Source organism: Pituophis catenifer, unplaced genomic scaffold, assembly GCF_029215685.1.
Source record: "Pituophis catenifer annectens isolate HBS135680 unplaced genomic scaffold, rPitCat1.0.hap2 SCAF_7, whole genome shotgun sequence".
Classification (NCBI taxonomy): domain Eukaryota; kingdom Metazoa; phylum Chordata; class Lepidosauria; order Squamata; family Colubridae; genus Pituophis; species Pituophis catenifer.
Genome location: NW_027256887.1, coordinates 42,491,177 through 42,514,966, shown reverse-complemented (window position 1 = coordinate 42,514,966; position 23,790 = coordinate 42,491,177). Strand labels below are relative to the sequence as shown.

At 36.6% G+C, this 23,790-nt stretch overlaps 1 protein-coding gene across 1 annotated transcript; it reads left to right on the top strand.

Moving 5' to 3' along the window:
- The first annotated feature begins 700 nt into the window (after positions 1 to 700).
- GNS (glucosamine (N-acetyl)-6-sulfatase) lies at positions 701 to 23,790 on the top strand. Its single transcript, XM_070946606.1, has 14 exons — positions 701 to 885; positions 2,270 to 2,329; positions 4,137 to 4,343; positions 5,043 to 5,108; positions 11,104 to 11,202; positions 11,879 to 12,046; positions 13,423 to 13,505; positions 15,527 to 15,645; positions 15,987 to 16,090; positions 17,296 to 17,397; positions 17,925 to 18,032; positions 18,267 to 18,377; positions 19,807 to 19,967; positions 21,833 to 23,790. Exons 1-14 carry the CDS (start codon positions 718 to 720, stop codon positions 21,906 to 21,908), a joined length of 1,632 nt encoding a protein of 543 aa, XP_070802707.1. The 5' UTR covers positions 701 to 717; the 3' UTR covers positions 21,909 to 23,790.

The following is a 23,790-nucleotide window of genomic DNA, read 5'->3' as shown; positions in this document are numbered from 1 at the left end:
ATTCACAAACCAACAATGTTGGCTTGTTGCAACAGGATAAAAAAACAGTCTGAGATTTTAATAACTAATGAACCTATGTATATTTTGGGCCACTGCAGCCATTATCATAAGTTAAAAGCATACATTCATCTATAGCTAAATGTGAAAATTGTAACCGTGTGATCAGATATATATGAACTGTTGCAATGCCCACCATTAAAGTTGTTGGATACAAATTAGCTACGAGGTAACTAATTTGACAGGACCGTTTGCAAATATTATTTTCTTGTGTTTTTTTTAAACAATATTTTGTTCCATGATTTGGTAAAGGATTATACGGTAATACATCATTGTTCTTACGATTTATACGATTCAAAGCTGAGACAAACATCCAGCCCCTAAACAGGTGATAGGACTCAGCATCTTAACACCAATGAAATCCTGGCGCCGCCCTTCGGCGACCTTCCCTCGAGGAAATCCGATGGCTGAAGCGATCGGAGCCAATCACAACCGGAGCGCGGCAGCAAAGGCAGAGCAAGTGCGTTTACGGCCTTCGCGGAAGTTGCCGGAGGTCTCTAGGTCACGTGAACCTGATTTGGCTCCGTCCGTCAGCCTATCAGAGGGGAGAGGAGTGGAGAAATAAGGGAGGGCGCTACGCCTCCTTGTCTCGCGACTGTTCTTGCTTGATCCGGTGCTTTAGCTGCTCTCCTCTTTCCCTTCCGTTCGCGCCTGGCGAGGATGGCTCGAGCCTGCCCGGTTCTGGCTCGGCCTTTGGTGTTCCTGCTGGTCCTCGGTTCCACTGCTTGGGTCGGCGCTAAAGCAGGGGCAACGGGTCTCAGCGGGGAGCGGAAGCCCAATGTGGTGCTGATTCTGACAGATGACCAGGACGTCTACCTGGGGGGGATGGTAGCCTTGCTCTTGTTCTACGCGCCATGTGGATGGGATGGGATGGGATGGGATGGGATGGGATGGACCCTCGGGTCGCAGGCGAAGTGAATGCGGGTGGTTCGGAGAGTTTCCGATGCGGTAGTGACGGATGCATAGAATAGCCCCGTCATCTTTGAGGGAGGGGAGAAAGCACTCTGGAACGACCTCGGTGCCCACAGAACTCGGGATGGAGTGTCCTGATAATGCATCTGTGCTACCCTCTGTTTTGCATTCCTGCAGCTTGCAGTGGCGGGAGCACTATGGAACCTAGTTCTGAGCAAACATGCATGAATAAGGGAAAGGGAAACGAGAGAACTGAAGCCACCTGGAACTTCTTGAATAGAAGAAGTTACCGTTTCTTAGGGGGGGATATTGAGGATTGAAGTCGAGCGGTAATCACGGAAGCAACACACACACACACACACCCATTAGACTTGGTGTGTGATTGTGTTTCCATTCCATGATTTAAAAAGGGGATTCAAAAGATCCTCTTATTATACTTTAAAAACAGTTGCAGCTATAGTGGTGTGTAGACGAAATGCACACAATCCTGCATGCACCTGTAGTGGAACCAATCAAAATAAGTGTTGAGACAGTAGGAAAATGCAAAGTCTTGGGACATAGTTGCATCTGTTGGTGTTTAGCAGGGATTGCTCTAGAATTAAGCAGCCCATTTGCAGCAGCTGATTCTGAGTGATCTAAAAGGAAGGAAATTGTTTAATTTATGGGTTGTGCTCTTATTCCTTAGCAGAATGCTTGTGGGATTTTCTGCCTCAAGGTTTGTTATTACATTCTTTGGGGTGTGAACAATATCTGGTTTGTGCTTCAGGTTCGGGGCTCATGCTATTCAAAATACTAGCAGAGTCCTGAAGCAGTCTTTGAATATTTTAAACTAGATTCCATGGAAACTGGAAAGACAAAAAATTCAGAATATTTATTGAATTACCCATCAGAATAGGCTGTGAATGACATTTGTTTAAAATATGTTTTCTAAAAAGTTGTTTACTACACACTATTCTCATTATTAATAAATAATTGGGTGAAGCATGAGTGTTTCACATTCAAACAATATTTCAGTTAAAGGTATTTTCTATTTAATATATAATTCCACTATTATAACATGTTAATAGTATCTGCTTTGCATCTCTATGTGCATCAAGTTTTATTGTTGAAGATTAAAGCATGCAACATCAAACAGTTCTGAATTAACTGGAATACTGTATACGCAGCTCCTCAAAATGTGCAGTTGGGAAAAATTCTAGCGCATTTAGTGTTATTTACTTCTTAGTAAATCTTAAGATTGTAGTCGTAAAATCTTCCTTTTTTACAAAGTACAGTTCTTTATATATTCCCTTTATTTCAGACACCTTTGAAAAAGACCAATGCTCTTATTGCAGAAATGGGCCTAACTTTCTCAAATGCAGTAAGTACATAGTTTTTGATGGGTTTTGCAAAACTGATTATATAAGAAAAGACAGTTGAAGGCAACTGACACAAGGCATGAATAATTAAAGTCAAGGAAAGAGCTGGCCAGAACTTTTAATTTTCTAACAATTGTGGTCCTAAATAGTCAATTAGCTTGCTTGTAAATACAGTTACAGTTTATTTCATTTGAAAAGGATATTATAGAGCCATAGAACCTCTAGAAAATATAATGAAATCACTGTGGTGCAGAATTGCCATCTCTAATAATTTGCTGAAGTAAAATATTGGGAAAATCTTAATTTTCTAGCTAGGCAACACCAGAGAACTCTCTGAACAATTTGTTAGGTTTGGGCATTGTCTTAATTAGATTCTCCGATTTCTATCAACATTAAAGTTTACTTGGTAATTTTTCCTTAATTATGGACATTCTGCATGTTTACAGTATAATCATCTAGGTGGCACTTAAGCTGTTAATAAAGACTGATAGGAATTTGATTTCCCTTTTTATGTTGGTTGGAGATATACATTGCCTTCAAATACTTTTGGCATGAATGGTGTGAGTTGTTTTTGTTCTTCCTAGAAATTTAGTCACAAAGATAATGAGGGGGTCCGGAGAGGCAGTTTAGGAGGGTTTCTTATTGTTTGGCTTATGCTATCCCTCAATTCTGAATGTGTCCTTCACATTCAGTGGGAGAACATTATTCCAATGCTCAAAGTATATATATCTTCTGAGATTAACTAGAGCACTTCAGGGTGTTTCAATATTTTTTGAAGAGTTTCCAATTTAGACAGTGTTTTGGTTTAGCAGCAGGGTGGATAAAAATCAATGATTTTTTTAAAAAAATCAAAAAAATCAGATTTTTTTTATTTAAATCGGATTTTTTTTATTTTTATCGAATTTGTTTTAATAAAAAACTTTTGGGGTAAAAATCTATCATAGATAGTTTTCTATTTAAGATACATAAATAATTTAGTTTATTCAGCATGAAATGGAGCTTAGTTATGTAGCATGAGGCTGTATACTCTGCAACACTGGGACTATCGAGTCAACAGTGGGTCAAAGGAGTAGCAGAGATGACAGTTGCTCTTTAAAAATTATGATTTAAATCGAGTTGATTTAAATCAAGCCTTTTTACTTGTGATTTAAATCAACTTGATTTAAATCAAATCCACCCTGTTTAGCAGTATTATTTGAAGTGCTGTGTTCTTTTGCCTTTATGAAAGATGGTATTCCAGAAGCCAGTTAAAATTTGGCAGTAAAAATGCTAAAATATTCATTAAAAATGTGACACATTTGATTCTTATTTCGTGTGTTGTAAAATATTTTGCAATAAACATCTTGTTCATTTCAGTAATGATGGAACTGCAATTGTCACTAATTCTATTCTTTCTTTAAATATAAAATTAAAATGATTACTAGGTTATAATATCAAGCAAAAAGTAATAAATATTAAGCAAAAAGTAATAAATAGTTTTCTGGTGTTGCTTAGCTAAAAAATAAGATTTTTCCAATATTTTACTTCAGCAAAATATTAGAGATAGCAATTCTGCACCACAGTGACTTCATTATATTTTCTAGAGCCCTTTCCACTTTTGGGATATCTGGATATTATATCATCAAATATTTTAAAATATATTTGGATATTGTATGTAGAATAGTTTTTAAAAATTGATGGAAATTACTAAATCCCCAAACAGTAAGGCCTACAATTACCAACCTGTTTATGTTAATTTGCTTGTAAAAGTTATAGACTGAAATGTAGGAATGCAGGAAATTAATTTCTATAATCAATTTTTTCATGTAGTATGTACCCAGTGCACTGTGTTGTCCTAGTAGAGCCAGCATCTTGACAGGAAAATATCCACATAATCATCATGTTGTAAATAATACTTTGGAAGGAAATTGCAGCAGCAAATCCTGGCAGAAGATTCAGGAGCCATATACCTTTCCAGCTCTACTCAAGTCTGAATGTGGCTATCAAACATTTTTTGCTGGAAAATATTTGAATGAGGTATATGTTATATTTTGTTTGAAATATCCATTTTAAAAGGTTTTTGCATGTATAAAATCTCTGATTACACAGGGAGAATAGAATCTCTTTGGATTAATCTAAATCTAAATATTATATATATAGGGAGGAAATCATGCTCCTGAAAATTAAACTATAAAATTAAGGATATGTATTAATGTAATATCAAGAATTTATACACTACTTAAATACAATGGGAGTTAGTTGGAATTGCCTTATTTTAAAATCTGAACAATTATCATATGTTATCTAAATATTGTGAGAGAGTTTGTGTGGTACATTTTGTGGCATTCAGTGGAGTTGCTTGTTCTTAGGAGACTGTTTATAATTGAAATAATGGAAGGTGAGCATCAGAAGCTACCTCTCCCCAAGTAAATGAGCACTACTTTTAATAGTGAAGCTCTTGATTAAATCATTTAATGGTTATAAAACCTATAAGGGATTAGGCAATTATATGCAAGCTCTCAATATTTGCAACATGGATTGCCTCTTGCAATTGAAAAAAAATCTACATGAAGAAAACATGCCATTTACTTTAGCTTAAAGCTTTGTATTTGTTAGATCAGATAGCGATGGTACACTCTTCAAACCTCTTCTAGGGACTACTGTGGATACTCTTAAGATTTTTGCTGAGAAAATGAAGAAATAACCTCCTTTAATGATAGATTTTTCATTTTCCAGTATGGAGCAGAGGATGCAGGAGGACTTGGCCATGTTCCTCCTGGATGGAGTTTTTGGTATGCCTTGGTAAGTATTAAAGAAGGATGTATGTATGTCTTTTTTTCATCATCATCATTATCATCATCATAGCCATTGTCTATCCACTGCAGGATGAAGGCCTCTTCCGCATGTTTCCAATCAATACAGGGTCGCGCTGAGGATTTTGTGCAATTCCTGCACGATAAAGTCGCTCGGATTCGGGATGGCTTGGACTCCGACTGGATGAGTCCACGGGAGGAGACGAGGGCAGGTCTTGAGAATGTTACCTGGGAGGAGTTTGATCCTGTGACTCCCGAGGATGTGGACAGGGTTCTGGGTAAGATTAGTGCCGCCACGTGTTTATTGGACCCGTGTCCCTCCTGGTTGGTGCTGGCCTCCCGGGAGGTTACACGAGGCTGGCTCCAGGGGATTATAAGTGCTTCTCTGAGTGAGGGTGCCTTTCCTGCCGCCTTGAAAGAGGCGGTAGTGAGGCCCCTCCTCAAGAAGCCTTCCCTGGACCCGGCTGAATTAGCCAACTATCGTCCAGTCTCCAACCTTCGTTTTGTGGCGAAGGTTGTTGAGAGCGTGGTGGCACGACAACTTCCCCGGCACCTGGATGAAGCTATCTATCTAGACCCGTACCAGTCGGGCTTCAGGCAGGGGTACAGCACTGAAACGGCATTGGTCGCGTTGGTGGATGATCTCTGGAGGGCTCGGGACAGGGGTTGCTCCTCTGTCCTAGTCCTATTAGACCTCTCAGCGGCTTTTGATACCATCGACCATGGTATCATGCTGCAGCGGTTGAGGGGGTTAGGAATAGGGGGCACCGTTTTGCGGTGGTTCTCCTTCCTCTCCGACCGCTCGCAGTTTGTGTTGGCAGGGGGACAGAGGTCGACCTCGAGGCATCTCGCATGGGGAGTGCCGCAAGGGTCGGTCCTCTTGCCTCTCCTGTTCAACATTTATGTGAAGCCGCTGGGGGAGATCATCCGTGGTTTTGGGGTGAAGTGTCATCTGTACGCTGACGATACTCAGCTGTACATCTCCACCCCAGACCACCCCAACGATGCCCTTGATGTGATGTCCCGCTGCCTGGAGGCCGTGCGGGCCTGGATGGGGAGAAACAGGCTCAGACTCAACCCCTCCAAGACCGAGTGGCTGTGGCTTCCGGCGCCCCGATATAGTCAGCAGGTGCCATCGCTGACTATTGGGGGTGAATCCTTGCCCCCCACAGAGAGGGCTCGCAATCTGGGTGTCCTCCTGGACGCACGGCTGTCTTTAGAAGAGCACATGACGGCCGTGGCCAGGGGGGCCTTTTATCAGGTTCGCCTGATTCGCCAGTTGCAGCCCTTTCTGGATCGGGACGCCTTGCGCACGGTCACTCACGCCCTTGTCACCTCCCGGTTGGACTATTGTAATGCTCTCTACATGGGGCTCCCTTTGAAGAGCACTCGGAGGCTCCAACTGGTCCAGAATGTGGCCGCGCGGGTGGTTATGGGTGCAACTCGTTGCGCCCACGTGACACCCTTCCTGCGCGAGCTGCACTGGCTCCCAGTGGTCTTCCGGGTGCGATTCAAGGTGTTGGTCACCACCTTTAAAGCGCTCCATGGCATAGGACCCGGGTACCTTTGAGACCGACTTCTGCCACCAATAGCCTCCCACCGACCAGTCCGCTCCCACAGAGAGAGTCTCCTCCGGGTGCCATCAGCCAAGTTATGTCGGCTGGCGACACCCAGGGGGAGGGCCTTCTCTGTGGGAGCCCCAGCCCTGTGGAATGAACTGCCCCCCGAAATACGAAAGATTTCCGACCTCCGGGTGTTTCGCTGCGCTCTGAAGACCCTGTTGTTCCGCCAGGCAGGGCTATTAACATAACGTTTTAAATTGGGGTATTTTATATTTCTGGGATTTTATTTTTTTTTTTTTTTTTTTATATACTTTATTGAGTTTTCCAATATTTAAAAAGACAAAATACAATCTCAATCTTGATCCGGGGTACGGTGTTTACACATTTCATAAGTCAAATATTGGATGGATTCCATCCATAACTATCACTATACATTATATTATACAATACTATATAATCCTCTACATTTCTATACAATTGAGTCCATTTCTGGTGTTTAAGCAACTATAGCCTATTATCATACTTTTATCCTATTCTTTAACCAATTATACCAAATTCCCCATACTTCATAGTGCTTAGAATTTTCTTCATTTTTTAGCTCGTTTGTCAGTTTAGCCATCTCTGCGCACTCTAGGATTTTATTTATTAATGTTTCCTCAGAGGGGGTAGATTTAGATTTCCAAAGTTTCGCAAAGGCTATTCTAGCCGCAGTAATGATTTGAATTGCCAAATGGGTTTTATTGTTGTTGAGACCATCTTCCGTCATACCTAAGAGAAAGAATTCCGGGGCCAGGACTATCTCCTGTCCCATTATTTCAGAGAGCCAGAGTCGGATCTTTAACCAAAACTTTTTGGTCTCGGGACAAGTCCACCAAAGATGATAAAAGGTGCCGACCGTTTTTCCACATTTCCAGCATAAAGCAGAAGAGTTTGGGAATATATATTTTTTTATATTTCTGGGATTTTAATTGGAGCCTAATTATTTAATGATTTTAAATTTTAAATTGTTGTCGTGTTTTTGTGTTTTTAAATAGGCTCTACACCGCCCTGAGTCCTTCGGGAGAAGGGCGGTATAGAAATAAAATTATTTATTTATTTATTTATTTATTTAATACAGTTCTGAATTTTCTTTTGCCTATTGGGCCTGTAATACTTGCTGATGTAGTCGATACATCTTGTTTTAGTTCTCTTTCATGGACACTTTATCAAGTAGGATCCATTCTAGTGACTGCCTTGGTCCAGCTTCTATCAGTTCTTCTTGCTATGTGACCAGCCCATTTCCATTTCAATTCATTTACTCTCTTGATGATATCATATGCTTTCGTTTGTTCTCTAATCCATGTGCAGGTCTTTCTATCTTGTCTTGTAATGCTGAGCATGTATATTTGCATGGCTCTTTGCACCCCTTGTAGCTTTTTATTGATTGTGAGATTAGTGTCCATGTTTCACCAGCATATGTTAAAGCAGATAGCACACGCTAATTGAAAACTTTTCTCTTCAGGCTTAGGGGGGAGGTTGTTCTTGAAAAGTATGCTGAGCTTGCCAAATGCATACCAACCACATTTAACACTCCATTCAATTTCTTTTATTGTACCACCTTCCATTGAGATCTGTAAGCCAAGGTATATGTAGTGGTCTACTACGTCTACTTCATCTAGTTCTTCTCCAAATATATATATATTTTCTTTCTTTTGTGAATTTATTAAACATAACCTGGCTCTTTTTCAGGTGTATTTTTAAGCAAATGGTTCTCCTGCTTCATGCAGCTCTTGTATGTGTCTTTGTAGCTCTTCTGGGTCTTGTGAAAAGAGACCAACATCACCTGCAAATCTTAAGTAATTTAAATAGGCACCACTGATTTTTATTCCATCTTTTGCCCAGCTAGTTTGTGAAATACTACTCCCTCCCGCTCAAGTTTTTTATTTTATTTTACAATATATCCATATCAATGCATGAATAGTGTGGCATCTAGGTATCATACATTTTAGTACAAATAAAAATAGTGCTATTAATCATATTTGTTACATTCCTCAAGCTTATGTAGTTCTAGTATTAATACACAATTATAGACTTTCATTATTTAATTATTCAATGTTTCAATTAGTTATTCCAATGCCAATCACAGTATTGTTTAAACATACATAATACCACCATTCAATTTCTAATCTTCCCTTATTATTACTTTTGTCTTATTGAACAAAATGTGTATACTAATATTCCCCCTCTCATTTCTATCCCTATTCTAACTTTTAATCATGCCACCTTTATATTTAAAAACAAATCCTTTCTATCCATCATCTCTTGCCCACTTTAAAGCTTTGTTTGTTTTTTTAACTTGCCTCCCATATTCCTCTCTTGAATCTTTATCCCTATTTACATATACATTTTATACAAATAAAAATAGTGATTTTAATCATATTTGTTACATTCCTCAGGCTTATGTAGTTCTAGTGTTAACACATATTTGTATTAAATTATAAACTTTCATTATTTAATTGTTCAATGTTTCAATACGTTATTCCAATGCCAATCACAATATTGTTTAAACATAATATGATCATTCAATTTCTAATCTTCCCTCTTACTACTTTTATCTTATTGTATAAAAATGTGTATACTAATATTCCCCCTCTCTTTTATTTCTATCCCTATTCTAACTTTTAATCATGCCACCATTATATTTAAGAACAAATCTTTCTATGCATCATCTCTTGCCCATTTTAAAGCTTTAATTGTTCATTTTTTAACTTGCCTCCCATATTCCTCTCTTGGATCTTTATTCCTATCTGCATCTATGTACTGACTATTCATTTTAAACATTTCTCCCATCTCTGCCCTTTTCAATTGTCTAGGTTCGAAAATATTTAGCCGTGCTCCTGTCTTTCTTTCAAAAATGTCTTCCTGCATCTCCGGTTCCCTTTTTAAATCTCTTAAAATGTTTTCCCCTTGGTTTATTTCATCAATCATTGTTGTTTTTGTTATTGTCTCCTTTTTGTCATCTTGTTTTGTTTGCTGGTTAATCTGTTCTTCTTTTTCATCTGCTCTTTCTATTGGCTCCTCCTTTTCCTGGGCATCTTGATCACTCATTGTCCTTTGTATAATATTTCCCTGTTTTTCATCCATTCCATGTATTAAATTCTTAATCTCCTTGTGGTTTCTTATCAGAATGTCCTTGCTGTTTTGAAACATTGATGCCATTTCTTCCCAAATTCCACTTATTTCGTCCTGATGTAGCATCTCATCTTATTTTAGTAAGTCCCTCTCTTGTCCAGTAATCCAAAAACCATAGATTCAAGCCTAAAGTCACTCTCCAAAAAGAATTCAATGTTCACAATTTTTGTATTCCATAGTTAATCAATCTGTTTCTTTAGACAATCCCAAAAGCTTTCCGGAACCTCCTTAAATGCATTCAGTCTTGTATCATAGCATTCAGGGGTCTCTTTAATGAAAAAATCTTCCTTATTCTCATATTTAAGTCTCCAGCAGTCACGACATAGGTACATAAAACATATCCTTGTCAAAATTTTCCAGGATTTAAGAATATGTTATACTTTCCTATCATCAGCAGATGGTACTTTCAGTTTAGATTTCAATGTTAACCAGTTTAATAAGTCAAAATATAGAAACAAGGTTAGTTTTTTAGGTAAATAGTTCCAGTATTTTTAAAGTGCCTTTCCAGAACAATGCCTGCTCAGTTTAAAAGTCCAACTTTCTGTAAAGGCGGCTTTGGTTCCTTTTGGAGCCCATCACCAGTGAGAACTCGGCACGGGAGCGCAGAGACCCGCTCCTCATGTCTGATCTCACTGCAACATCAACGGAAGTCTCGTGAATTACTTCTTCAAGGCAGGTTGAGAAAAGGATAGGCGATACTGTATCACCTCTGATGATTGTGCGGCTCAACTGGCATGGGGGGCAGGGATGTTTGCTATCGGTTCTCCGAACCACCCGCCACTTGTTTTCGGGATAGGTCATATTTTCAGGAAAACACGGTATTTAAGATTTATATCTGCTGACTATGGGCATGTCAACAATAGTCTTGTGCGACAAATTCAGGCAAGATTATAAGAATTCTGATTTATTCAGATTAAGTATAATGGAAGATGCTTCCTGATTGGTAGTGCTTAATTGTTAAACCAAAAAACTTCTTCCTGCAAGTTCTTTTAGTGTTATCTGTGAATTAGTAACCTTAGTTTGATTTGCTCAAAGCCAGGGTAGGATATTTTAGGTTGGTAAGATTTTAGACGATTAGCAGAAACAACCCTAGGTTCATAATTCAGACATAATTATGACAAATTGGAAGCCAATTGGAAGGCATATATCAGAATCTGGCTCAATAAGCCAAAATTCTAAAGGATATTGGTTTTGTTCTATTATTGTCTGTTTCCTGAGCATAAACATTGTATTTTTATTTTCTTATGCTAGGAAAAAAACTCCAAATATTATAACTACACACTTTCAGTAAATGGAAAAGCACGTAAGCATGGTGCGAACTACAGCATGGATTATCTGACAGATGTACTGGTAAGAATTTTTCAACTAGCTTTAGCCTGTTTATTTGTTCTACTAGTATATCGAATGTGCATAAAATGCTATCAAATTTGTTATGCACAGACTTCAGAGTAGTTGATTATACTACAGTCCCTCTAATGTTAGCCATAATATAGTTATCTGTGTTAAAATGAGACAGAACATTGTTTTGCTATACAGTCCTAATATGGCTATCTTTCTGGAAATAGCATATTGCTCGAATTGTTCACAATATGATGAGAAGAATGAAATCCTGAGAGTAGATTCTTAACTCTTAAGTGCATGTCACATTGTACTTGTAAAATTATTTAGGATACAAATTTGCTGCACGTCACTTTGTAGTTCCTAGTTTTCTATAATATTATTATTATTATTTTGATATCAAGGCATTTCTGAACCTTCCCAAGGTTATTCTCATCACTATCGTACTTTATTGGAGTTTTATATCCAAATTTATAGGGACTGTTCCTCTTCTTTATACAATTTAATCCTTGAATTGCTATATTATCTCTTTTGCCTTGCAATTTTTTCTTTATTTCTTAGTTTGAATGCTAAACAAGACATTTAAAATAAATGTAATGGTTTGTGACTTTGAAATGTTATCTTAGAGACACCTGGTTCTGATTCAATATGATAATGAGTAAATAAATTAATAAGCATCTGCTTTCAGGCTAATATGTCCTTGGATTTTCTGGAGTACAAATCCAGCTTTGAGCCATTTTTCATGATGATAGCAACTCCAGCACCACACTCACCTTGGATAGCCGCTCCGCAGTATAAGAAGAGTTTTGAGAATGTCAGTGCTCCAAGAAATAATAACTTCAATATCCATGGAAAGGTATGGAATCTAGATCTTTTACAGATACTCCTGTTAGTATTTGCTAGATATTATTAATGAATCCCTGCTTTAATTTCATGACCTCAGAATATATGTAGAGTAAATATATGTAGTAGCAAATTTCTTTTTTTTTAATTCTTAGGTTTTGTTTACACTGGATATTCTCCCAGTAGAATATTACATTACATGTCACTTCTTCATTTCATTTTTTGCCACCTGATGCATATGACTCTCTATATACTTTGTTCTTTTGACTAATTTATTTTTAACAGCTTTTCCTACATCCTGTTACCTAGCATTCTGACACAGGTTTGTTAATCTGTATCCAAAGCATGATTCAGCTTTCTCATTTCTAAGGCAACTGTAAGGGTAGATGCTTTTAAATTGTTTGTTTTAAAAAATTGACTCTATTGCTAATTTTTTTTTTCCTCAAATACATTTATTTGAGAATATAGATAATTAAACCCGAGGTCCTATTTTAGTATATATAAGATTCCATTGTAAGTAAATGCAATTATTTAATTAGAATTTAAATTTACATATCTAGATTGAAGATTATGAAATAAAATTAAGGCATTTATTAAGAAGATGATGCAAACTGTCCTGAAATTATATTTATTGTTGGATAGATTTCTCTTTTAAACATGTTGATCTGTGCGGACTTTGCAATAAAATGGGTTGTATATAGTTAGCAAACAGAGACCCACATTTTGTTTTGTCAAAATATCAACTCCAGATTAGACTGGTGCCTTCTGTTCTGATTCTAAATGAAAACGAAGGCCGTATGATGTTTCATGATATAAGCATAATGATATCTCTTAATTTTATATTGGCTAGTGTTTTTTCTTATTCCTCTATTCAAGGTCTTGTGCTTTAGCAATATTTGGTGTTTTTGTTACTTCCTGCCTAGTAAGTCCTTGCGCTCAATATTATTTTATTAATGAAAAATAATAATATTTAGAAAGTGTAATGTTTGAGTTTAGATTTCTTTGTAGAAGAAACAGTACAACAGCAACTGGCAAAAAACACTGTATATTTATGGAAAATTCTGGTGCTCAATTTTCCTTTGGTCTTTTGAAGTATGAGGTTATTTAACCAATAGTCACTATTGAAATTGATCAAATGCCAAAATGTGGTAGCCGGTTTTTTATTTGGGAAAAGATACTTGAAATTAATGATTGCATTAAATAAATAGGCTAGCTAGCTAAGGGTACCTCTTCTAAACATAATAACTGAGAGCAAGCCACACTGAATTCTGTGCCATTTATTTCTGAGTAGACTAATAAACTTTGCACTTCATTTTCAACTAGAGTTAGATAATGTTGATTAAACATTAAATACATTTTTTTCTCATTTTTTAAACAATGCTTTTACAGGACAAACATTGGCTTATCAGACAAGCAAAGACTCCAATGACTAATTCATCAATACAATTTCTAGATGATGCTTTTAGGAAAAGGTAGGAAATTTGTTTTATAGGAATTTGTTTTTGCAAATGCGAAGAAAAGCTTATATGAAAATGCATGCTTCGATTTGTTGCTTTAATATAGAAATTAGCTTTAGAAAGTATAAAGCTAATAGTACTTTAGAAAAACAATCTGTCATAACAATAGCAATAGGACTTAGACTTATACAGATAGTCCTTGACTTACAACCACAATTGAGCCCAAAATTTATCTTGCTAAGTGAGAAATTTGTTAAGTGAGTTTTTCCCCATTTTACAACTTTTCTTACAACATTTGTTAAGTGAATCACTGCAGTTGTTAAATTAGTAACATGGTTGTTAAGTGAATCTGACCTCCCCATTGACTTTGCTTGTCAGAAAGTTGCAAAAAGGAATCACATGATCCCAGGACACTGTAACTATCATAAATGTGAGTCAGTTGTCAAGCATCCAAATGTAAATCAGGTGACCATAGCAATGCTGCAACGATCATAAGTGTGAAAAATAGTCATAAGTCACTTATTCAGTGCTGTTGCAACTTTGAACAATCACTAAATGTTGTAAGTTGAGGACCAGCTATATACCGGTCTATATACCAGCTATATACCGGAACAAGGTTCTACATTTAGGGAAGAAAAACAAAATGCACAGGTACCGTATATGTGGTACCTTGCTCAATAGTAGTAACTGTGAGAGGGATCTAGGAGTCCTAGTGGACAACCATTTAGATATGAGCCAGCAGTGTGCAGCAGCTTCCAAAAAAGCCAACACAGTTCTGGGCTGCATAAACAGAGGGATAGAATCAAAATCACGTGAAGTGTTAATACCACTTTATAATGCCTTGATAAGGCCATGCGTGGAATATTGTATTCAGTTTTGGTCACCACGATGTAAAAAAGATATTGAGACTCTAGAAAGAGTGCAGAGAAAAGCAACAAAGATGATTAGGCGACTGGAAGCTAAAACATATGAAGAACGGTTGCAGGAACTGGGTGTGTCTAGTTTAATGAAGAGAAGGACTAGGGATGACATGATAACAGTGTTCCAATATCTCAGAGGTTGCCACAAAGAAGAGGGAGTCAAACTATTCTTCAAAGCACCTGAGGATAGAACAAGAAGCAATGGGTGGATCATTGCTAATCAAAGAGAGAAGCAATTTAGAACTAAGGAGAAATTTCCTGACAGAACAATTAATAAGTGGAACAACTTGCCTGCAGAAGTTGTGAATGCTCCATACTGAAAATCTTTAAGAAGATGTTGGATAACCATTTGTCTGAAGTGGTGTAGGGTTTCCTGCCTGGGCAGGAGGTTGGACTAGAAGACTTCCAAGGTCCCTTCCAACTTTGTTATTCTATTCTATTCTATTCTATTCTATTCTATTCTATTCTATTCTATTCTATTCTATTCTATTCTATTCTATTCTATCCTATCCTATCCTATCCTATCCTATCCTATCCTATCCTATCCTATCCTATCCTATCCTATCCTATCCTATCCTACTTCAGTGCTTCACAGCCCTCTCTAAGCGGTTTAGAGTCAGCATATTGCCCCCAACAATCTGAGTCCTCATTTTACCAGTCTCTGAAGAATAGAAGGCCGAGTCAACCTTGAGCCACTGAGAATTGAACTGCCAAACTGCTGGCAATCGGCAAAAGTAACCTGCAGTACTGCATTCTAACCACTGCGTCACCATGGTTCATCCACCCTAACTTTACAAAATCATAATGATTTGCTTACTTCCATTGATGGAAGAACTAAATAGTGAAATGTGGCAGCATGTGCTAGTATGTTGCTCTTTAGTAGTAAGTAAAATATTCTTGTAAGTTTCACATGAGTGCTCTTACAATTGAGCAAATCAAGTAATTAAAAAACAGAACAAAACCCAAAGCAATCTTTGCCCAGCTAAAGTGACAGTATTTACTTGACCTAAATAAATCATGGCTTTGTAGAATGTGTGAAATAAATGTCTTCCGTGAGATGTAAAATGCTGTTAAAAGTTTTTGTATTTTGATCTGAACAATCCTATCTCTCTGCAGATGGCAAACACTTCTGTCAGTGGATGATCTAATAGAAAAACTTGTGAAGAAGCTGCAGTTTCAGAGAGAGCTGGATAATACATATATTTTTTACACATCAGACAATGGATTTCATACAGGTAATATATAGATTTATAAAATACTCCTAGAATTAATTAGAGAGTTCCATATATGAATTTGGAAAACTTTAGAAAAATGTGATATTTCTGGGGAGAGAAATAATACAGACTCATTGGACATCATTTATTTCAATTTAAATGATCATATATGCTCCTCAGAAATTCTCATTTAGAAACTCTAAATTTCAAGCCAACAGATGAGCAGCTAATCAAAAATATTTCCTGAAGATCAGATAAAGTAGAATAGTAGTTTGCAAACCAATCTCTGAAGAAATAAATATTCTGCTTCAGAATTTCTTGAAAATTGTGGGTGATAGAATTTCTGCTCTTTATATTTATAGGCCAGTTTTCTTTGCCTATTGACAAACGGCAGCTATATGAATTTGATATTAAAGTTCCATTGCTTGTTCGAGGGCCAGGAATAAAACCCAACCAAACAAACAAGGTATATTTTCCCTTGAGAACAATGCTATATGATTCCATAACATTTATAGTATGAATTATAGGTTGAGTATAATTAATAAAATGCAAGATATTTTGAATAGAAATAGGCTGTGTAAGAAGAGGTATGTAGTAAAACTGTATGTACATGTGTAGGTAAAGCAATCGAATAGTATTTGTTTCTGAATCTGCTTGGTAAAAAGCAGAAGTTACATTTATTTTAATACCTGAGATATTTTTAAAAAGTTGTTATAAAGCCTCTTATCTAGTCTTTGGAAGCATTTATTACTCACATGGGTGGCTAGATAAGTTTTCTATTTGCAAGCCAAGATTAAACATTGTATTATTGCTATAAGAGTTGAATGGTACGAGCAAAGAAGTCTTTGCAACCCCCTAAAATTATAAAAAAATGTTGAACACCACTCTCCCATTAATAAAATTAATCATTTTACTGAGGTTGGGTTTGGATAAGAAATGCACATACTGAAATATGTCATATGGGACTGATTTCTTTACCTCCTTTTCTTTCTCTCACTCTTGCTTCTTATATATTTTATGTACACTGGAATGAATCTCCTTTCTAAATCCTTACGCATAGTTTTATGATTAAGAATGGGAAAAGGTTAGGCTAATAGTTGAATTACTACATAATGTTCACATTCTGAATGAATGGCTTTAAGCCACCTTCATGTGTGCACCACTATGTTATCAAAAATTGGTAAGGCATACCCATAATCCAGAAATAATGCAATATTTGTGGGACCACAGCAACATTTTCTAAATGGAGATTCTCAAGAGTTTAAAATTTAGAGTATTGGCATTCTCACCTGAAATTTAAGAGATTATGGTCAGAAACGACAAATCTCGCAAAACATCTATTTTATCACCTGCAATAACCTCTGAGTTGCTAGTGATCTCAGGAGAATATACTGGGAGCCATTGTTCTCTATGCTTAAAAACAAAAAATGTTGTCTATTTAATCCCAGGTGACCAGTTATCAGGTCTAAGTTAAAGTGAGAGTATCCGCTGAGATGGAATTTTAGCTGGTGATTATATAAGTAAATGGCAAATGGAAGCAGGAAATTATGCTTCAGTTTTGTTACTTTGCAGTTTTGGCAATTTCTAGTTCCAGTTTTATGACATTCTGTACATCTGTAACACTCTTATTGTTTCAGCTGGAAAATCTGTAATTTTCTTCTTGCCTTTTAGATGCTTGTAGCGAACATTGATTTAGGTCCTACTATATTAGATATTGCAGGCTATGATCTGAATAAAACGCAGATGGATGGAACGTCATTGTTACCATTGTTGGTAAGTGCACAAATTAGGTATTTATTTTGGAAATTGCTCTAAGGGTTCCTTAGTGTAACTGTCACTGGATTATAACATTAAATCTCTTATTTTCACACACACTTTTCTATCAATACTAGTAGGAATGAATTGCTTTACAGCTTGAAGCAGTATGCTTCAGATACAGAAAGGTTAGTTTCTGTTTAAACTGAGCAGGTTTGAGGTAATGCAAAACAACTTTCTATGAGATCTTGGAAAACTTAAGATGAGCACTGTGAGTTTGAGAACCCTGGTCAAGATGAACAAAATGCCTCATCTTCCTGTGCGCATGAAAATAAATGTATTTTTCACTAGTTGTGTTTTTGATGGCGTTACATATTGGAAAAAGACAACAGTTGTTCATCATGAAATTATTGAGAGGGTCCTCATATTTGTTGAGTTTATTTCTATTCTAAGAGATTCTAATCTATTGATTAGAAATAGATTGATTACAGAAGTTTAGCCTGTAAAAAGCAATAATTCCCAGTTTTGTTAATCCTTTGTTATAGAGAGGAGAAATAAACAAGACCTGGAGATCAGATGTTTTGGTTGAATACCAAGGAGAAGGACATAACAGCAGTGATCCTACTTGTCCTGCCCTTGGGCCTGGTGTTACTGTACGTAATGTTGAAAATGTTGCATTCCTTTTAGAATCCTTCATACTCTAAACTTACAGGGAGATGGCTGTATATGGAAATACTTAGTAGTCAAATGTTGGCTGAAAACAGGGAAAATTAAATTTGGATGTCATTTTTGGAGGTCTCTGGGACGGACTCAAAGGTATATACGTTTCAATGATCTATACATTTGAATGACACTAAAATTATTCTAACACTTAGCTATTTTTATAGCACTGTTTTCCAGACTGTGTTTGTGAAGATGCATATAACAATACTTACGCATGTGTACGGACGCTATCAACTAAATGGAATCTGCAGTACTGTGAATTTGATGACCGTGAGGTAATTTTGTCTTTGTTTTTGTAATTCCATGTTAATGGTAGTCCTTATGAAAATATAATACTTCTACAATTAACAATGATTTGAATTAAGCCTTTTAAATCTGCTAAAACACAGGCAGAAAAAAATCAGGATGTTTCTATAAGTTCTCTTATACATTTACATATGTAATCATCAGATGCATTATGGAGCTTACTACAATAAAGCAGCTACAAAGATTCCTAAACCTTTGGATTTATAATAGCTATTGATTTTAATACTGTGAAGTAGCAGTAGCCATTTCTAAAAAGATACTATATATTCCAGAAGATTTTAAGCTCTATTTCTTTAAAAGACAAATGTACAGTAACCATTAGCATCCATTGAAAAAGTTTGTTCTCTGTGTTTCAAAAATGTCAATATTTTGTGTCAAGATGTTTATAAAATGCAATGATTTGCTTTCACAAGCTGAACCTAAAGATATACCAGAAAGACATTTTATGAGCAAAGAGAATTGTCACGCTAATTCTCTTCTAGCTAATAATTCTATATTTATATTCCTATTACACTTTATATCCAATTCCTTCTTACAAAAATTTACTTGCAGCCATGTATCATTCCAATATTTATCATAGATTAAAATGTTAGTAATACATTATATTGCTGCAATATTCTATTATGTTGTCATATATTTTAGATAGCATAGGTAACAGACTATACGTTTCCTACAACATAATTTTGAAATCCTGTAATGATTACCAACATTAGCATTTGACAGATGACTGTTCTGATTTAACAGCTAGTTTCTTTATAGCTGAGGGAAGACTGAGATTAGAATGTGCAATCTACATAGGCAGCTTCCATTATAATCTTACTGTGGATGTTATCAATAATGGAGACAGCATGTTTATGGCAATAAGGGATATATTTAAGATTACAATGAAAAATTAAATTTTAGCTCTTGCCTGAAGAAATGCAGTTTCAAACCTCTGCTTAGCGTTTTCAGAGAGCCTGGAGTTGCTACCCTGAGGGTAGGAGAACAGCTGTGTCAGCCACCCTTATTGTATCCACAACATGGTTTCAATCTTACATGAATTCATTGTTTTGACAGAACTGATGTGTATTATTTTGGTATCTTAAGTTTAGCATATTTATTTATTAGGGATGTGCGTGCTTTAAAAATTATTCGGGAAAAGTATTTTGAACCTTACTTTTTTGGGTCTTCTGTGTCTCTAATACCTTTGAGTGAATTCACCTTTAATGAATAAATTAACATTTAGATGATTTTTAACTTCTAATCAGATCCAAGGCTAGGCTTTCCATTCATCAATGAAAAAAAATCTAGTTGAATTGAGTGAAAAAATATTAAGGTGCTAGAACTTGGAAGAAATTTCAGTCACAATGATTTGTCAGATGAATTATTTCTAATAGCATTGCTTTTGTTTTCATGAAGGTGTTTGTTGAAGTTTACAACCTGACTGCAGACCCACACCAGATTACTAATATTGCAAAAACAATAGATCAAGAAATTTTAGAAAAAATGAATTATCGGCTAATGATGCTACAGTCCTGTGCTGGAGCAACGTGTCGCACACCAGGAGTTTTTGATCCAGGGTAAATATACTCCTTCAGTTATTATGTTCAGTATCATCAATATGCTGCTGATGCTCTGTTGTACGTATCAACCACAGGCAAACCAAGTACTCCTGTTAACTTCATGTTCCAATGCATGGAGGCTATGAAAGTGGGGGAGGAACAGGTTGAAATTCAACCCTGATAAGGCAGAATCACTTGGGCTCTTGGTTTTCTGGTATGAGAGATTTGACATCTTTAGTTCTGGATGTGAATGGACTTCCGTAAATAAAACTGCTGTGCATTTTGGAGGTTTTCCTGGATTCTCTGCTTCTACTTGGGAGTAGCTTGTGGCCAGGAAGTCTTTGCCAGATTCATCAGGTACACCTATTTCAATCTTTCCCAGACTAGGACTCAGTCCTCAGTCAGTCATGTCTTAAATGATCAAACATTTGACCTATTACACTCTCTATGAATTTTCCTTGAAAAGTACTCAGAAGCTGCAATTGATGTACAAGCAATTATGGGTGTGCCTTAATAGACACCTCTGCTGCATGAGTGTACTTGTTACCAATGTTCTTCCAAGTAAGATTCATGGTGTTAGCTGTGACCTATAAATTTATTTATTTATTTATTATTTATTAGTTTGATTTATATGCCGCCCTTCTCCGGAGACTCAGGGCGGCTTACAATGCTTTTTAAGCAATAGCCTTCATACTTTTGTATATACCTGCTTAGTAGGGCTTTTGCCCCCCCCCCCAAGCGGTGTTCTATTTTATACAAAGTCAGCTTATTGCCCCCACAAACCAGGTCCTCATTTTACCTACCTCGGAAGGATGGAAGGCTGAGTCAACCTTGAACCTGGTGAGAATTGAACTCGCAGTAATTGCAGGCAGCTGGCAGTTAAATACTATTTTAACAGTAGTTTAGTCCACTGTACCACCAGGCATACCCATAGTCTGGTTGCTTGAGGGACTGCATTTCTCTCATTGTTCCTGTCTTGAATGTTCCAACAGGGTTGACAAGTTATGGGGTCTGTTTTTGATACAATGTCACCTGATAGTTGCAGAAAGCATGTCTTCTCTATTGTGGCATCTGCCCTCTATGATGGCAAAGATGCCATCATCTCTACAAAGCTTCATGTTGTTCTGGCCCTCCTGCCCTTAATCAAGCCTTGAAGACTTGGTTCTTGATCCAAGCAAACTTGGGATGATAAGGGGTTTTCATGCCTTTTTATTATTAGGCCTGATTTGCTTTGGATTTTGGCATTTTTATTTTTTCTTTCTCTCCTAATGGGGATTTTGTAATGGCTCTGTATATCTAAGCTGTCCAGAGATATATGAATTGGGTGGCTCTATACATTTGATTAAATAAACACACTTTGCCTCCCTTGCTCATGTGCACATAGCTACAGTATAAACATTTACAGATCAAAAGCCCTGTAAATGGGGCATCTGGTTATTTTTAGCATTAAATGAATCTTTCATTTAATAGACCACATTCTGCTATGTGTAGCATTTTCTGTTAATTTTAGGGGATTTGATTTTTTTGAGTGGGGGTGATACTGTACTTTTCTATAATACATGTTTTCTCCCGAGTTTCTCTTGGCTCTTTGTGATTGCCTGACCTAATACCTGTAGTTTTCTTGGCAACGTTTTCAGTAGTTTGCCATTGCCTCCTTTGGATGGCTAAGAAAGAGTGACTGGCCCAGTCACCCCACTGGCTTTATATCTAAAGCAAGACTAGGATTTGTGGTCTTCCAGTTTCTAAGCTCAGTATTTGTAATTACTACCCTATGGTACATTTGAATTCAGAACTCAAGAGATTTGGTAATGCACATTTCTCTACTGAGATTTTTTTAACGTGTGAGACCTTTTCTTACATTTGTTTCCCTTTTTTTCCTTTAGGTATAAATTCAACCCACATCTGATGTTTGGCAACCAAGAACTTCAGACTCGCAGACTTCTTGCACCTTCCCTGTAGCTGAACTTCCCACCTTGTTTGTTGCCAACTCAATTTCTTTGAAATGACTGCAGAAAACTACTTAATCCTTTCCAACGTCGAGATATTAGATCAGCTGATGTTGCTGGTTAAACAATCTCTGGCCATGTGTTAGTGACGTGATCTGCCCTGTCTATTCAAATCTGATTGCCACACAAATGTTTCATCTGAAGTTAAATATTAATTTGGGATGTGAATCTGAATGCCCTTCTTTGGTTTTGTTTTATACACAGAGGTTAGAACTACTTTCTCCTATGTACAACCACTGCCTAACAGCTTTTTAAAAGATACAGTGTGCATCTCAGTACTGCTTCCGTTCTGAATCTGATGAATTAAGCAGGTTAGTTGCCATTTGTTTACTTTCCTGTTTTTCAGGGTTCACTTGGATCACTGGCTAGAATCTGTGTGTCTGATATTATATGTGTGTTGTTACCTACAGAATCAGCTCAATATTTTAAGTCAGAATCAAACCTTAAATGAGAATCCTCCCTCCCCCAACTGTGTTTTCTGCTTGACGTGTACACTGAAATAGTAGAAGTCCTACTGGAATAAGGCATGCCACTCTGAATATTTAAACTGGAACTTGGGCCAATAGTTAAGAAGAACAGGCATCCTTAGATGCAATAACTAAAATGAAAATTGCATTACATCGGTGCAGAAATTCCTTTCAGGACAGTTTTTTTCACTGATGCATTTGCATCTAAAACTAAGCAGGATGGCTATTACATGGCTAAGCACATTCGTATTCTACACTTGTAATGCAATGTATTTTTGCACTGGGTAATTCTTACGAAAATGCCTTCACAAAAGCTGGTCACTGCATAAGACTAGGAGCTTTCTGAATGGATTTCTTGCAAATCATGTGGAACCTGTCCTGGGCAAAGCAGAGTCAAAGGCTAGCTGTTTCTCAAAAGAAAACTTGTATCTTTATGACAATCTATTAAACAGGATATAACTCTTATAGTGGATAGATAATTTGAAATAAGATTGCTTCATTTTATAACTTATGAAAGCTGTTATGATAGTTTCTGTCTGAAGGGAGTAAGTAAATAGCAAGGTAACAGCAAATTACTCTGAAATAGACTATGGAACATTTAATCAGAAGTGCAGCTCCTCTAAGTGCCATTTATCTCCATGCTTATTTTTGGGTGAATCTTGTGATTTGATTTATTGCAGCTGAACATGTTCAAGCTTTTGAAATTATATCATCAGTTTAGAGATTGTTAAGGATCTAAATCAAACAATATATGGAAAACTGACCTGATGTTGGATCCAATCTTATAAGGTATAATAACTGAAAACGAAGGTACATATTACTCATGAAATAACCTGTCCCCAGGTTATTTCAACATGTAGGAGTGTCAACTATGACCAAGTCTGGACCTAACAGCTGGATGGTTCTGAAATCAGATTTGTTTACATTTAATGCTTTTAAAGTTCCAGCAGCTTTTAATATTCTCAAGAAAGTGATTAGATTTCTCATGTGATTGATACCTAACATACACTTGAGGTATTTCAGGTTTATGCCTAGCAAAATATTTAAGATTATTTTTATGCCTGGGTCAGAACATAGTTGTAATATTATGTCTTCCCTTCATACTATAATACTGATCATGCAAAAGCAGTGCAAAACCGAGAACAGACAGAAATTCAGTATTGAACTGTTCCTTACATTAGTCTTGTTTTTCTTATATACAACTATTATTCACCTGTATATTTTTCACATTTGGTTAATGGGTTCGTAAACCACATCTAAATTAATTAGTAGTGTAAGGAGAAATCAGGAGTTACGCATAGAGTTAACATACTGTGAAATATTTATACTTTTTCTTTCCTATTAAATGGTTTTACCTTACAACACTGA